The sequence below is a fragment of the Pinus tabuliformis genome, chromosome X, assembly GCF_031772625.1.
Source record: "Pinus tabuliformis cultivar Carrire ecotype Pingquan chromosome X, CPIR1, whole genome shotgun sequence".
NCBI classification, from domain to species: domain Eukaryota; kingdom Viridiplantae; phylum Streptophyta; class Pinopsida; order Pinales; family Pinaceae; genus Pinus; species Pinus tabuliformis.
Window position 1 is genome coordinate 1,303,476,741 of NC_142308.1, and position 16,437 is coordinate 1,303,493,177.

The 16,437-nt window shown below is 38.1% G+C and overlaps 1 protein-coding gene across 1 annotated transcript; it reads right to left on the reverse strand.

Moving 5' to 3' along the window:
- Positions 1 to 10,305: 10,305 nt before the first annotated feature.
- LOC149144827 (uncharacterized) lies at positions 10,306 to 15,818 on the reverse strand. The gene is made up of 3 exons (XM_089452280.1): positions 15,500 to 15,818; positions 14,611 to 15,376; positions 10,306 to 14,509 (listed from the first exon to the last, which is right to left on the reverse strand). Exons 1-3 carry the CDS (start codon positions 15,816 to 15,818, stop codon positions 10,306 to 10,308), a joined length of 5,289 nt encoding a protein of 1,762 aa, XP_089308406.1.
- Positions 15,819 to 16,437: the final 619 nt, after the last annotated feature.

Below are 16,437 nucleotides of genomic sequence, written 5' to 3' on the forward strand. Positions count from 1 at the left end.
CAAAATTCTTGATATAAATGATACTCTCTTCATTTTTTGTTGACAATCATTTTCAAGAGAACATATTAATAACACATTTAAATCCTGAATCATTGGATAGTAATATTGTCAATATCATGTTTCAAACGTATAAGTTAGTTCCTCCAACTAGTGCCATAAAATGGATTCTAGAAACCATTCTTCCCTTAGATGGACCAAATATTTTTCTCTTTTACAACCCAAGATGAATCTTGATGGCAAAATTGTTTAGGGATGGTATGCCTCATAGCTAGAATTGTTTAACACTTGTATGCATTTATCAAACAATAATACAACATACCTTGTGATGTTGGTCTATTAGGTATTTCATATTATTCAACATAGTGTTGTGTGATACACAACACACAAATGATTATACACTCTTTATCTTGTTGAATAGAGGTATAATTGATAGATAAATTCATATTTGTATAACAAGAATACTTATTTGACTATGTGTTGAATACTAAATCAAAGTCACTTAATATAATCTCTCCTTCTTATGCTTGAAATATCACACTTGAAAAGCAATCTAATTGAACCTCGCCCTTGCATGTCAAAGCAATCCAATCCTAATCACAATATGTTACACTAGTATTTACAAATAATTTCATTGGAGGATATATTGAGCATTGGCTAAGATACTTAACAATTTTTAAAAAGAAAGTTACTTGCCATTTTTCAGGCCAGATCTCGCATCATTTCAATAACCTTGGTTAAATAAAATGTGATTGCCTTATTTCTTTTAGTTCCCATTACGTCCAAGTTTCTTCTTTCTTTTGCAAAGAAATAAGAAACAGACTAACCAATTTGATTGGGTCTTTGGATACCCATAAAGGTTACAGCCAAAAATCTAGATAGGGAAACCACCTTTTTGGTGATTAGGTTCACATTGAAGAGACGGAGGACAAGTCGAGGTGACAGTGGTTTGTTCTCTGAGGTTCCTTTGATTTGTCTTGAGAAATATTGTGCATCTCCAACAAGACAAATCAAGTGGTGACATAACCCATAACAGTTTTAGATGCTAGGATAGTCGTCATTTTGACATCAGTCAACCCAGTCTACTGAAGTTTGTTCTTGTTAGAGCTTGCATGGACAACCCATCTCTTTTGTAGTAAATCTTAAGCATAATTTCTCATATTTATAGGTTTTAAAGGAAGGTTTATTAAAAAATTATGATCACTCACCTCGCACTCATCCTATTTCCACGTAACTCTTCACCTACAATGTACTATTGTATAAGTCTAACGGAAGATAGGGTGTACATGTGCAGTTGTGGAAATTTATTTGGTACTTGCATTCTTCTTTCTTCTGTGTGGGCATTTCCATCACTATCTAAGTGTGCTCATTCCACTTTGTTGAAAGGAAATTGTGCCAAATTTTCACAGATCAATTTAATTTGACAATGGGAAGGAACATATAGAACAACCTACAAATTTTAACCAATTCGTCATTTGCAAAAGCAGTAATATACCAACAAATGATCATGGAAATTCTTTTCAAGTACATGATCTATAAGTAATTATGATGGAAAGTTTCCTTTATTTGATAAACATTGCTAAATCAACCTTTGGATTGAAGTTATTTAAGAGGTCAATCTTGATCTCCACAATGTCTGCACCATCAAATTTGGCTTGATGGATTTTCTCTAGTGTCTCTTCCACTGAATGTGATATTACTGAGAATCACACATTTAATTCCCCCTAATAATGAGACAACAAGATACATGAACATGATATTACTTGAATGAGCATGATTTGTCATTTTCTATCTAGCTTTTGGACAACTAAAATCTTCCCAACTTCATCAATGTACTAAGATTTCTTAAAGCTAATGCAATCTTGGCAATATGTGGTCGTTGTCTCTAGGTGGGAACTTGATTAATGAGATATGACCATCACAAAGTAAACCAAAACGTGTTTTGGATTACATAGGAAATAGATGGCTCAAGTGAATAGTGTTGTGTGTTAAGCTTGTCAAGGTACTCTTGCCTGTAGGTGGCTTTCGACCTACATCCTTATTCTGAGACACAATTTACCTATTCATTTTATAAATGGATGCCATGTGGTATATATTCATGCTATGGGAATGAAAGATATGAGACATGCACAAGCTCATCTTCTCATCCAAGAGTGAAAGGCCACCATGAGGCCTTAATACATAAATGAGGGATTTATAGCCCATTCCCTTCCCAACACAAATAATTTGTCGAACTAATTCCATGTTTTCAATCTTGTACAATGATATCTACCCTAATATGGCTGCAAGTCCTATGTTTTCTATTCATTTCTAAGTGCAACTACTCTATGATAATATTCAATATTGGTAAAATGACTTGTACATTTATGTAACCTACATGCAAAACCAACTTGTAATGCAATAGTAGTCTAGGTTCTCAATTGGAGGACCTTTGTCTTATGTATCAGACAAGCATTCAAGAAATGACTCTTCCTCCATCCAAAAAAAAGCCATCAAAAGTGAATTAGGTTGAGAATGGCCTACTACTTAGGTTTGTTACATGTAATTGATTTATGACATAATTGTTTGCTAGCTAGGAGGAATGTTTTTTATGCTAATCAACCATTTCACTAAGGTTTAACAATATCACTGTAATTACTTCTAGGCCTGACATGTGTATCCACTTTCCACATCTACGCAACGTGTTTCTCCTTTGTCCCCGCATTTTTAAGGACATCCAAATTTAGTATGTTGGTAATATCGTTGCTTGTATAAAACCATGAAAACAACCCCTTCTTAAAGCACTCTAGGATAAATTCCTCAAGTCTTGATTATATGGGTGTAGTTGATTCATAAAGCATAATTGAGCATTATTTCACCTTTAATGTGAAAGGGCTCAAACATAATTTGTATTAAAATTTCCTAGGACAATTGCATTAAAAATCTTCTGTCAAATGTGTAATCATCAAATGAGGCTAATCCTCAATAATAATCATATCAACCTCCTCCAGTGTAACACCCTCCTCCCACACTTACCCAAGCTTACTGGTCCACTAGGGTAAATATGTGACAAACATTTACTATGATATCATTCAACTCCCTAAGTGTAGTTAAGGAAGTGGAACCAACGAACCAACACTTTACAGACCTCCCTCAAGTGCTACAAGACCCCTAAGAGCTAATCCACCACTCTAGGTGCCCAACCCCTGAGTTAACCTAGCCTTTCAATGAATTAAACCCTTAGTCTTTCCCATGACATGGGCATCCATGCGAGTGGAACCCTCCAGTGACTCCCACAATGTTTGCAAGGGAGATACTGCAGTCTTTTTCAGGCAATTTTGTGCTAGAGACTACACGATTTAAGCCATTTTTTCAGGGCTAGTCTCCAAACCACTGCCTAGAACTTGATGAGACTTTCCAAGGCAATCAATCACACCAAGACAAAGCCTATAACACAAAACTTGATCAAGGACTTGACCTAACCAAGCCCAACCATGACAAGCATTTCGTCAAACAGATCATGACCATGTAATCTACAGGTCATAACAACATATCTAAGAATAGGGGTCTCATACTTATCTAAGAATCACTAAGAAGCATTGATGTCTTATCACATTAGCTAGATTATCATCTATTAGGTCACATATTCATTGTTCATTCATTTACAAATCAAAACATGATGAGATCCATTCGTCATCACTGTCATAAAACATGCTCATAACCAACATAAATAACATGGATATTTCAGCCATAACCACCTCAACCCTCAACCAGTGATTCCACCTAGTCCTAGAGCGTTTGTTCCAACCAAGTCTTCTAGGACTAGTAAGTCAACCCACAGCTGTTGTCGGGCTCCAGAGCGTTTGTCCAACCAAGGCTCTAGGACTAGTAACTCAACCCACCAAGGGATCCAAATCATTTTTCCAACCAAGGCTCCAGGACTAGTAACTCAACCAAAGTTGTTATAGGGCTCCAGATTGTTTGTTCAACCAGGGATCCAAGAACTAATAATTGAACCCATAACCAAAGGAATATGAGAACCAACCAGAAAGAAAAAGAAAAACCCACAACGCCATGGCTATATAGGAAATGCAAGGCTAAGAAAATCCACCGTCAATCTAGGCATTCCTCCATGTCAATGACAAATCATAACCAAGAAACCACATGCATGTCATGCATGCCAAAACTAGCAAGGAAATCATACATGCAACTCGGTACCTACAAAAAAAACTTGATGTACTTGTTGATCCAGATGTCCTCTTGCGCTTTCTTGCTCTTCCTTTGCCTTCTTTCTCTAAAACTCCAAGTATGCCACACTCCTCCAAGAGTGCTCCAAGAAAACTCTAACTGATCCTCAGAAGCGTTTTTATTTATGAGGCTTCTATTTTCTTCATTTTTCCATTATTTTCCTTCATTTTCCTCCTCACATGCAACTTGTGATATTTCACCTTCCTTTTCTCCTATTTTCCTTTATTTTCATAAATAAAATGCCAATTAATGCCTCATGCCTTTCCAAAGCCTTTGTCATTTCCTTTGCCAATTTCCATAGCCATTAATTAATCACAAGTGATCCCCATCACTATGTTTTTTTCCCAACATTCAACTTGGAATACATGTCCCATGACCTTCGTCTTATATTTTTTTACATGAATTTTTACCAGGGTTGTTCCATCCATGAACCATAAAACACCATCATCAATCTGTACAACATGTAATACCAAGGAGTCATATCACCCAAACATCATCGAGGCAATCCACCAAGGAGGCTAGTCAAGACCATAAAAAACCATCAGAAATTCCAACAACATAAGAAGACATGTGTCACACAGTCAATTGGAATACTAATAATTTCAAGAATGTAACATAAAATCAACAATGTTGATAGATACTTATCTCAAAACAAGACTAGGAAATTGAGATCGGGATAACAACTCTCCACCCAATTGTAGACATGTTGCAACCAAGTCTCTCTTGCAGTTGTCATCCCCAAGCCAAATCACAGGTCTTGAGAAGGTTGCTCAAGGAAAAAACCAATCTTCTAGTCGAACTAGGAATTCTAGAGGTCCAATCTACCTCCACCTTTCAGTCATAAAAATGGCTTCAATGATAAGATATACAAGGGGATCCAAAGGTGGCGAGATTCCACCAATGCTCCTACTATTCAACCAAATTATTTTTCCTCTATGTGTTGTAGAAAAATGCATGGTTCCATCTGTATACTAGTGCTTTAAGTTTTTTTTTTTTTTTTTTTTTGGCTACAAGGCTGCCTTTATACACCCCCTTACACCTGTGCTATTATGCATACTTAATCCAACTCTATTAAATCCGAGCCTTTTCTCCTCAGTCGCTCTCCAACGTGTGGAGAATGCCTTCCATCATGTGGAAAAAATTCTCCTTACAACCATAACATCATACACTCAACATTGCTTGCCTTCACCATGTGATATCCATTGAGTGCAGACACTATTTGTCCCTGTAATCTTCATGTTCCAAAATCCTTCCAAGGCCGTAACAATCCACTTTCATCCATTTTCACATTTAGGGTCCTCCCACTTTGGCTTGATTCCAGTTTTAAAGTAATGAAAACCTGAACTATCAATCAATTTACTTGGTTGAAGTATATTATTATAAACCTACGAGAAGTCCTCAATAGCATTGAAGGTGTGAATAGGATTCCACGAACTACCTCAGGTGGCTGCTTAGACTTTCCATTGCATTATCAAACTAGAAATTCCATGAGCACTTGAGCGGATGTGTATTCACAAGCTCTATACGCTATTCAGTCGTGTATATTGACTGCATAATTTTAACAACAATTGGCCTTGATTTACTCTGGTTTCCAATTATCACCATGCCCAAACACAACTTGCAAACATTGTAGTAGCCAAAAATCTTCATCCACGATACATCAACTTAGATTTGAACTCGTCCTTTGAAACCAACCCACTATCGATCCTAGTATAAACATTTAGCCATAAACCATTGCTAAACAAGCCACTGGCGACAGTCACAAGTCTTGAATACTAGGAGGTTCACTTCCAATACGATACCGTTTCAACTTTTTTTAGTGCAACTTAGGCAATTATCAAGGGTGATAATTGTGAAGAATTATACTAGGAAGATTGCCTTCTTCAAATTCCTTTGAAATTCTCCGGGAGGCCTCATTTTCTCTCTCGACTTCATGCACTGCTTATGCTTCCTTCAACTGATCCAAATCCTCCTTCTTTTTTTCTTCAATGTTATTCGAACTTCCTCAATCCCTTGTATATTTTTCTACGTTCGTCGATGTTCAAGTACCAATAGGCCCCATACCAATTTTTTTATTTTGTCTTCTGCTTGTGTTGTCGTTGTTCGACTCTACTCACTGGTGTTTACTTTTCTAGACGGGTCCAAATCCCCTGGACCAATCATCATTGCTCCATTTGTTCCCTTGTTTTCATATTTTTTTTTGGTTAGCCTTGTCATCAGTGTTTTGTTTTTTTGTCTTCCTACCAAGTATTGCAGGCCAATCACCATAATGCCACTTAATCCCCTAGCTCTTGTGTGCCATATGTCAGCCTTTATAGCTGTAATAAAAAAGCCAAAATATATTCCAAGTAGAAATCCTCCTCAGCCCTAGAATTCGTGTCCCCACACTCAGCCTGTGTTTAATTTATTTACCATGCTTATAATAATTATATGGGTACTTGGGGGCTATTACATATATCAAGCATTTAGAGGGATAAAATCTCTTAATATGAAAACCTCTTTTTGAGTGTAAAACTTGAGCAAGTATTTGCACCTAGAGAGATTTGAGTCCTCTCATTGCTTTGTAGAACCCGAATTAAGATGGATTTATACTGGATCTTAATATATTATTTATATTTATATAAATTTCAAATATTTATATATAGAAATATTTTTGTTTTTTTATTTATTTATTAAAACTCTGATAATTCATATAGTTACATATATATGCTTTGCATTTTTCTCTTACATATTTTATAACTTTTTAATGTGATATGCATAGCATTGATTAGATAGCTTAGGAAAAAAAGTTTATTATAAGTATTAAATTTTTATATGTTTATTAATTAAATTTAAATATAAATCATTATTTTAATTTTTATGATAAATTGGATCTTAATTTGTAGTAACTATATATATATATATATTCATATCTCTAATTATATGTTTATTAAATAAATGTTTAACTATAACCAAAAGCAATTCATACATGAAAATGTTAGGTTTGTTGCTTTCTTTAGTTATTTTATATTTTTCCAATTCAAATTGTTTGTTGATATGTGTATGCACATGTAGATAATTTTAATTGAGCTGAAATTAAATATATATTACACTTCTTTTTAATTTTAATTGAGCTAACATTTATTCAATTCATAATAATTAATACAAATGCATAACATACTATACTTTTTCAAGAAGAGAATGATTAGACTTCTAAAAGAAGGGGAGCTTGACTTGGGTAATCCTTTCTAAGACATTTGTTAAATATTTGCTAGGTATTATTGATCTCGAAGATTAGACTTCTAAAAGAAGGGGAGCTTGACTTGGGTAATCCTTTCTAAGACATTTGTTAAATATTTGCTAGGTATTATTGATCTCGAAGATTGATATGTAATATAATTGCATTTGGTAGCGGTACATTTAAGTTGAATCAATGCAATGTAATATTCAACAATATAATGGTATTGGTATTTTAGTTAGGCACTTGGAAATCTATATTCCTCCGAAAACATGTCAATCTATTTGAGTAGTGCAAGTTAAATGATGGAGGATATTTGTCATTGCCCATAACCTTATACTCCAAATGTAGGAAAATCATCATAAGTATATATGTACGAGAATGACTCAGTTACATGACATTGTTTAGTATAAGTAAACAATATTTTTATCTTTAGTATTATTTCTAAAAAATGATATGCTAATCTCTAATTTGCGATATAGTATGCTACATTCACAACTCACACATTTCATTTGTATATTTTCTTCCTTTTTAGTGAAAACTTTACAAGAACATCCCATTTTTTCCAAAATACTTGAATAGAGAACAACTCAAGTGCGAATCACAATGACAACGAGTAACCCAATAGATTTTAATTGGACTAAAATTGAAAAAATTATGATAACCTTCATCTTAAAATAATTTATTTAAAGCAATTGCGTTAAATTTAATATTGTATATAGCCTCGAGGGTTCAACTCAATTGGTCGAAGTCCCATTGCTAAAATACATTACCATTAGAAGGTCATGGGTTTGATTCTCATCGATGCCCTCAAAATTTGGCTTTGCTAATTTACCTGGCAAAATGTGATCCCTTCAAATTGATCTAGTTCAATTTTCCTAAAAAAATTTAATAAATAAATAAATCATATTATATATACATAAATAACTTTCCAAATAATATGTCATAAGTATCTAGTAAAGCTAATTCATACAAAACTTCATATTTGAAAACATACTTGAATTTAAATGGTTATGTCACACACAAATATTTTTTTTAATGTTAAAAGTACAACATTATGGTTAGAATCAAAATTTTAATCACTTTGATTAAAATCAAATTATTATAAATAATGTTTTAAATCATATATATGCCTATGTTCCTGAGTGGGGTTGGAATTTCATAAAAGGTTAGCTCATCAAATTTAACGTTTTTCAGAGGCTAGCCCGTCAAATTTGACGTTTTCAGAGTTTCCAACTTGTTTTCATAGTTTCAAAGCAGATTTTTGACGGTTTTGTAAATTTTTAACCTGTATTTGAAGGGCAAATCACCCTATAACGACCAATTTACCTATTAAATTCCATCCCTATTCCCAAATCTTCGAGTGAAAGAGAAGCTCATCCTCTTTAGATTGTGCGGGATTGAACACCACATGTTCATCGTCTATAATGGAAAGTACAACATTAGTTATATATTTTATAATGGTCAATGTTATTTCCTTTGTCTTCCATCATCTCGGATATCTAAACTTATGTCAAGAGTCTAAAACATAAAACATTTATCATTAAAATGTTTCGTCAAACTTATGGGAAGCGCACTACTTGCCACTTTGCTTGTTTTTTATCTATATCAAATGTCTTTAATATCGTACATAAATTTGTTATCTTTATACATCAGAAATTATATTAACTTGGTTTACAGTTGTGTTTTCAACACAATGCCTTTGTAAAATTCTCATAAATCTCTGCAATAAAGTGATAAATGTCGCAAAACAATATGATAACTAATCATTAGAAATTCATCTTAGTAAATATTTATGGATGTAAACCATTATTTAATGATATGGTTGTGTTTAATTTCCCAAATGTTAAGATGCAATTTCAAATCATAGAACACATTAACATAATCTTAGCATAGTCTTGATGAAGCATGGTGTTAAGCTTCCTCTATACCAATTTGAAAATCTTAATAAATATATTTCAATATTGTGATCAACACAATCACAATTAATATACACAATATCAATATACAAAACAAATAAAAAAATATTAAGTAATAGCTATATAAATATATAATCACTAAATATCATTGTAACAACATTATATAATAAAACAATAAAACATATAAAATTATAAATCAGTTATTTTTATTATCATTAGTAAATGTCTTATTAAAACGAAATTGAAAATAACTTATGTGTTAATAACGTCCTAACCAAACTAACCTTTTACCCTTTAACCTTCATGAAAGTTTGAGAAAGACATTACCTTAAACTCAATTAACCCTCTAAAATATTTTGGGACAACTTTTCATAAACTCAATTAACCCTCTAAAATCTTTTGGGACAAACTTTCACCAACTTCACATTCTAATTATCACTTTTCCATTAAATTATAATTTGAATAATTTTCCAAAGTTTTCCCTATCCTTACATTCTAATCATCACTATGTACTTTCTAATATTAAGTTAGATTACATTTTATTTTTATCTCTATTGATTAAGGTTAAGATTTATGCATATTTAAACTTTTATGAAAAAAAAAATTATATATATATATATATATATATGATAAAAATAATAATTTAAATCACTTATTGAAAATTCCATAATAAATTTTATATCAAAATTTAAATAACTACATTTTTTTTTTTCACAAGAACGATTATGGATTATATTAACTGATTGGCCTAATTGCCAGAGTTCTGATTACAAAGGGAGTTGTCCAGATCCAAAATAGAACCGACCTCCTGAAGAATTGAATTTGTGTTCCTCTTCCAGCTCTTTTTAGGCTCTACAATGGAGTTGATTTCTGTAATTTGTCCAAGCTTGAAAATGCAAACAAACTGATTTAGAATCAGGCAATAAAACATAGGTGCTGAAGTGATTATGGTATTGGATCCCAAGTTTCTATCCCGTCCCTTATCATTGCCCCGGCGGAGAGAAGAGCGGCCTTATTTGCTTCACGATCTGCTTCTTTATTATTTTCTCTTAGTACATGGAAATATTTCAGATTTTGGAACAGCTTTCCCAGGCTTCGAATTCTTTGTATCTGCCTTGCTAATCTTAAGTCCCGGGGGGCAGTGTTGGTTACCATGAGCTTTATGATCACTTGAGAATCCCCTAGAATGATTGCCTCCTTGATTTCCAGGCTCAATAGCAGTTTGAGACCTTGATACAGGGCCAATGCTTCCGCTTGGATGCTGGAATTGAACCCCAGCCCCCAGGCAAAGCTGTGAATCTGAGTGCCTTCCGTGCTATTAACCGTTCCTCCTGCCCCGGCCTTGCCAGGATTTCCTTTTGCTGCCCCATCGAAGAAGAGAGAATGTAGCTTATGATTGGAGATCCAGGCACGAAACTCTTCCTTATTTATGCCTCTTACTTGCCATTCCTCAACAGGAATAATGCTTCTGTTGGCTTGGCGGAATTGAAGATTTAAAGAAGCCCCCCAAATATTGTCAAGTTGGCTGAGATTCGAATCGTCTTTAAAATCCTCCAGGCATTCTTTTAGCTGGGTTTTTATTTTAGTCACTACCACTTTTACATCATGCTGGGTATTTCTGAATATTCTACTGTTCCTCTCTAGCCAGATTTGCCAACAGCAAATTTTAAGAAGAGAGGACCAGGCGGCCTTTATCATTTTATTTTTAGGCGGGGGTGCTGGATATCTATTCTGCCACTTAGTGAAGAGTTCGGATATAGAGGCAGGCAGCACGAAATTAGGATTCCATTGCTCCATCAGCGCTCTCCAAACCTGCTCTGAAAATTTGCAGTTTAATATCAGATGGGAGACACACTCCGTCTTTTCTCTGCATAACGAGCATCTCGACGGACCGTTGAATCCATGCCTCTGCAGGTTCTCGTCGGTGAGTATTTTACCGTGACAGAGCAACCAATTGAAAATGTCGATCTTGGGCAATGTTGGTATGTCCCAAATTGTTTTCCACGGAGCTGGATCAGGGGGCGCATACGGAATTGCAGCAAGGCTCGTGTAGCCACTCGACACCGTGTATCCCGCCGCCAAAGAGCCCCAACCTCTTCTGTCTCTCCTGCGTATGTGTGAGGGGGCAGCACCGATTAACAAGTCGCATAGAACGCTGACGTCCTGCAGAAATTCCGCCGGTGTATCGAGGAAGTTCCAGCCAACCCATCGCGTCCCTTCCCACTTGGAAATGTCCCAGAGAGTGTATTTACCTGTATTTGAGATCCAATCACGCAGCTTCTTCAAAGAATGCCAGTCCCCAATCGGATCGCGATCCATTATGCGATCTGACCATATGTTGATTTTTTTCCCATTCCCAGGGATCCAATAAGCCTTGGAACGAATCAGAGGGGCAGCTTTAGAGCAGAGTCTGGCAAATGAAGAGGTGCCTTGGGGAAGAGGTCTGTCCAGGCATCTTGACCTTTCGCCAGTGAAATATTTCCTCCAAAGCGCAAGCTGAGCCCAGCCAGGCTTGGGCGCTATGATTTTCCAAAGAAGCTTAGCTCCCATGGCTATATTTTGGAGGGGAAGCTTCTTGAAGTTTAGGCCTCCCTCCATCTGAGGTTTGAGGACTGTCTCCCAGTTGACCAGGGGGAATTTCCTCTCATTTTTCTTACCTCCCTTCCAAAAGAAGTTTCGAATGTGCTGGTCCATTTTCTGAAGGATGCCGACGGGAGCTAGGAGCACAGAGAACTGGAATAAAGGGAGACTACTGAGGACAGATTTGATTAGAACTGTCTTGCCTGCAATATTTAACCAATTATAGCCCCATGCCTGAAGTTTGACTTTGAATTTTTCCAGCTGAGGTATCCAGTCCCTGCTATAGGCACGTTTGAGGAAGATAGGCATTCCTAAATACTTAAATGAGGTCCATACAGCAGAGCCAGCAAATCCTAAGCATCTGGCAATGGAGATGAGCATAGGGGGAGGGGTATTCCAGCTGTATATGTGACACTTTCCTTTATTAAGACAGCTTCCTGACATCGTGCCAAACTCATCCAGAGCCTCTTTAAATCTGGTGGCTGAGTGGATTGAAGCAGCTCCGAGAAGCAGAGTATCATCTGCAAACAGGGCATGGTTTATGTTCTGGACTCCTCTAGCAATGCAAATCCCTGGAATCTCCTGATCTTGCATTTTTTTGTTTAAGTGGAAGCTGAGAACTGATGCTTGGATAACAAACAGCAGAGGAGACAGGGGGCAACCCTGCCTTATTCCTCTTGTAGCTTTAAAGAACCCTGCAGCTCTGCCATTGATTAAAGGGGCTATCCATGGCTCCGAGATACAAGCCCGGATCCATTTTATAAATCTCTCTCTGAATCCAAAGTTTTTTAAAACATTCAACAGAAAGCTATGCCTAACACGATCGAATGCATTTGCTAAATCCAGTTTGATGACCATACCTCTTTCCTTGCGCTGGTGACTGGAGATGATTGCCTCTTGAACTAGGATGAAGTTATCCACCAGCTGTCTTCCATGGATGAAGCCCCCTTGATTCTCAGGGATGATTTTAGGGAGGATGTGTTTCAGCCTGCTAGCAATGATTTTGGTGATCAGCTTGTAGCCTATATTGCAAAGAGAGATGGGGCGGAATCTGTTAAACGAATTGGCGCCCTTCTCCTTAGGTATAAGAGCAAGGAACGAGGAGTTTGTGCTTCCTCCTATTTTCTGGCAATCCTGCGATTTTTGAATCATTTTGAGGAGATCTTTTCCCACAATATGCCAGCAGAATTGAAGAAATCTGGCAGAAAACCCGTCAGGTCCTGGAGCTTTATCAGGATCCATGGCAAAGAGAGCAGCTTTGACCTCCTCCATGGTGACTTTGGCTTCTAGCTGGAGGTTCATTTGAGCCGAGACTGAAGAGGGGACCCCGTCCAGCAAGTAAGAATTCTGAGGGCCATTCACCTCTTCGCTGTACAAATTTTGAAAATGGCGAAAGGCAGCCTGCTTGATGTCTTTAAAGTCTTTATGGGACACGACTTCTTCTTTGATTTCTGCTATATGATTGAAGCTTTTCCTGGCTTGGGATTGCTTGTGGAAGTATGAGGTGTTTTTATCTCCTGCTTTGAGCCAAAGGCAGCGAGATTTGATCCTCCAGGCTTCCTCTTCATTCAGACAGGCTTTGTGATATTGCTGTTGAAGATGAGCCTCTTTGTCCAGAATTTCATTAGTGATGAGGGCCTCTTCCACGATCTGATGGTGGGCATCCAGCATGCATTGGATCTTTTTCCTTTCAGTGGCTGGATTAGGGAGAGATTTGGCCCAACTTTTTAGGGCAGATTTCACTCTTCTGAGTTTCTCTTCCCAGATATAGAATGGAGAGCCATTGACTGGCTGAGACCAACAATGCTTGACAATCTGAAGAAAGCTGGGTTCCTTGGTCCAAAGAGGGCTAAATTTGAAGGGGATGGGGCCAAGATCCGAGAGGGTTCGAAGGGTCAACTTGATGGGGTTATGATCAGAGGTACTACAGGGAAGGATATGCATGCTGGCATCTAATCCAAACTGGAGGAAGGAACTTTGCACAAAAAATCTATCTAGTCTTGCTGCAATATGACCAGGCCCTATTCTTTTGTTTGACCACGAGAACTTACCTGAAACTGGCTTGATATCTAGCAGATCCCAATCATGGAGAAGATCTTCTGCCCATTCCCTTGCCGGATCTCGCACAATGGTACCTCCACGCTTTTCTGAAGAGTGCAGCGTGAGATTTAGGTCTCCTGCAATGATGATATTTTCTAGTATGCCCAGATCCGCTTGGTTTCTTAATGAATCCCAGCAAGACTTTTTTTCTCCAGCGCTGACCGGCACATAAACGTTGAAGAGGCAAAATATTTCTTTAGTATCTAGGTGTTGCATCTTCAACATCAACCAGTGGGTGGTGGAAGTTTCAGATATTAGCGAGTACTTGCTATCATTCCATAGAGATCCCAGCCCTCCAGAGGCTCCTCGGGCTGAGACAGCAGCTGCTTTGCTCTTATTCCATAGTTTTCTACTTAAATGAAGGAGGTCCGAATCCTCCATCTTGGTCTCCTGGAGGAGGAGTATGTCCGGGGCTTCTATTCTTATTAAGTTTCTTAGTGCCTCTTCTTTGATTTTGCTCCCCATACCCCTGCAGTTCCAGGAGATAATTTTCATTATTTACCTTTGCTTTGGAGGGCTCCCTTGGAGCCTTGATGCTGATTTCTGGCCATCTTTGGTTTCTTTGCTAACAGCTTCTCCAATGTAGGTTGGCTGCCCTGCAACTTGTCCTTATACGTTTCATGCTCCCTTTTCTCCCGATCTGTTTTGCGCCCTCTTGTAGATCTCCTTACAGAGGCTAGGGAGTCTCCTATTTCTCCTTCCTCCTCCGAATCTTCCGATTCTTGGTCCTCATCCTCAACTTCTTCTGGGGTTCCTTTTGAGCTTTCTGCTACGCCTGAATCCTTGAAAGGATTAGGCTGTCCACCTTTCTCTGGAGTGACCGATTTCTGGGCCTCGACTTCATGTGTGTCCTCTGGTTGAGAGCTGAGGGGGTCAAACCTGTTTTCTAGGGCGGTCTTGGGCTGGGTCTGCGGAGCAGGGCCCTGATGAGGATTGCCATTGGATCCTCCCACCTTCTGAGTCTTGTGAGTATTTTTCGTACGCTTGACTTGATTCCAGCCGTCCTCCTTCCCTTGGACAGATTCAGTATTGGACGGGCAGCTTCTGGCGAAATGGCCATAAACATGGCATTTCCGGCATTTAAAGGGCAGCTGCTCGTAGTCTAGTTTCTGCATGTGAGTCCAGCTTCCAACCTTGATTTTAATGGCCTCTGGTAGTCCCTCCTCCAGGTCCACCTCCACGCATATCCTGGCACAATCATATTGGTCCTTGTTGTTTGCCCGATCTATAAATTTCCCCAGGGCATTTCCTATATGCTTCAATGAGTCCCAGTTCCAGCAATGCACTGGAAGATTTGGCAGCCTGACCCACACTGGGACAGCTTTGGGTACATCCACTGCCGGATCGAAGTCCGGAGTCCATTTGTTCAGATACAGACCCTGGGGGCCCATGAAGTAGGGGCCGTTTCGAAAGATCAGGTCTTTGTCATCCTTTGAGGTAAACTCGAAGAGGAAGAAACCTCTCCCCAGGAAGTAAGAGGTCACACTTTCTTGGATCAACGACGCCCAGTTCCTTTTGACCCAGTTCTCTGTGGATTTGGGAGAAGGCCAAAGTCCGGTGAACTGGCCTACAAGGGCTCTCTCAGACAAAGACAGTGCAACCTGGATCGGGGTTTCCGGAGGGAGGGAGATCTCCGGAATATCGTCCAGTTTCTTGACAAATTTCGCGGCTTCGACATTCTTCTTCTTAGGGAGACCTTCCAGAAGTCGATTGAAGGCCTCAGCTGATGAGGACGGGGGGGGGGGAGGGGCCGCCTGGGGAGTGCCCAGCGCCTCCATGGACCCAAGCAGCCAGCCAAGCTCAATCCGGGACTCAAACCTTCATTGAACCAGCCGGCCTCATGGTATAAAGCAAGCTTCCTTCCGCAGAGAGCAGAGAGAACACTTGCGCGCAGCCTGAGGGACGCGAATAGGCGGGACAGGGCAGGGCCGAGGGCGATCAGAGCCGATCAGGGCCGAGGAAGGGCCGATCAGGGCCGATCGGGCGATCAGGGCCGAGGGCGATCAGCGGGGGCAACCGACGTTTCTTAATAATAAATTGGTTTTGGCCAATTAAGGAATATGGAATTTTCACTGTATCTCCTTGCCAAATTTAAATAACTATATTAACATTAACTTATAACTTGTTTAATCTCTAAACCATAAATATATGCTAAAGTCATCTTCACTATAAATCTATACTAAGAGTATCTTCACTATACACTTTTTTATCAATCTAATTATTTTCTCTCTAAATAACTTCTACTACATCATTCACCTTTAAGTAAAATCTTTTTCTCAACATTATAATTACATTGAATCCATTATTTTCGGATAAAGCTTTGACATTTGTCTAAGAAGTTACCAAAAAAAAAAAAAATATTTCAATTCTCTTGGAATTGAATAAGTGGTTCCCTAA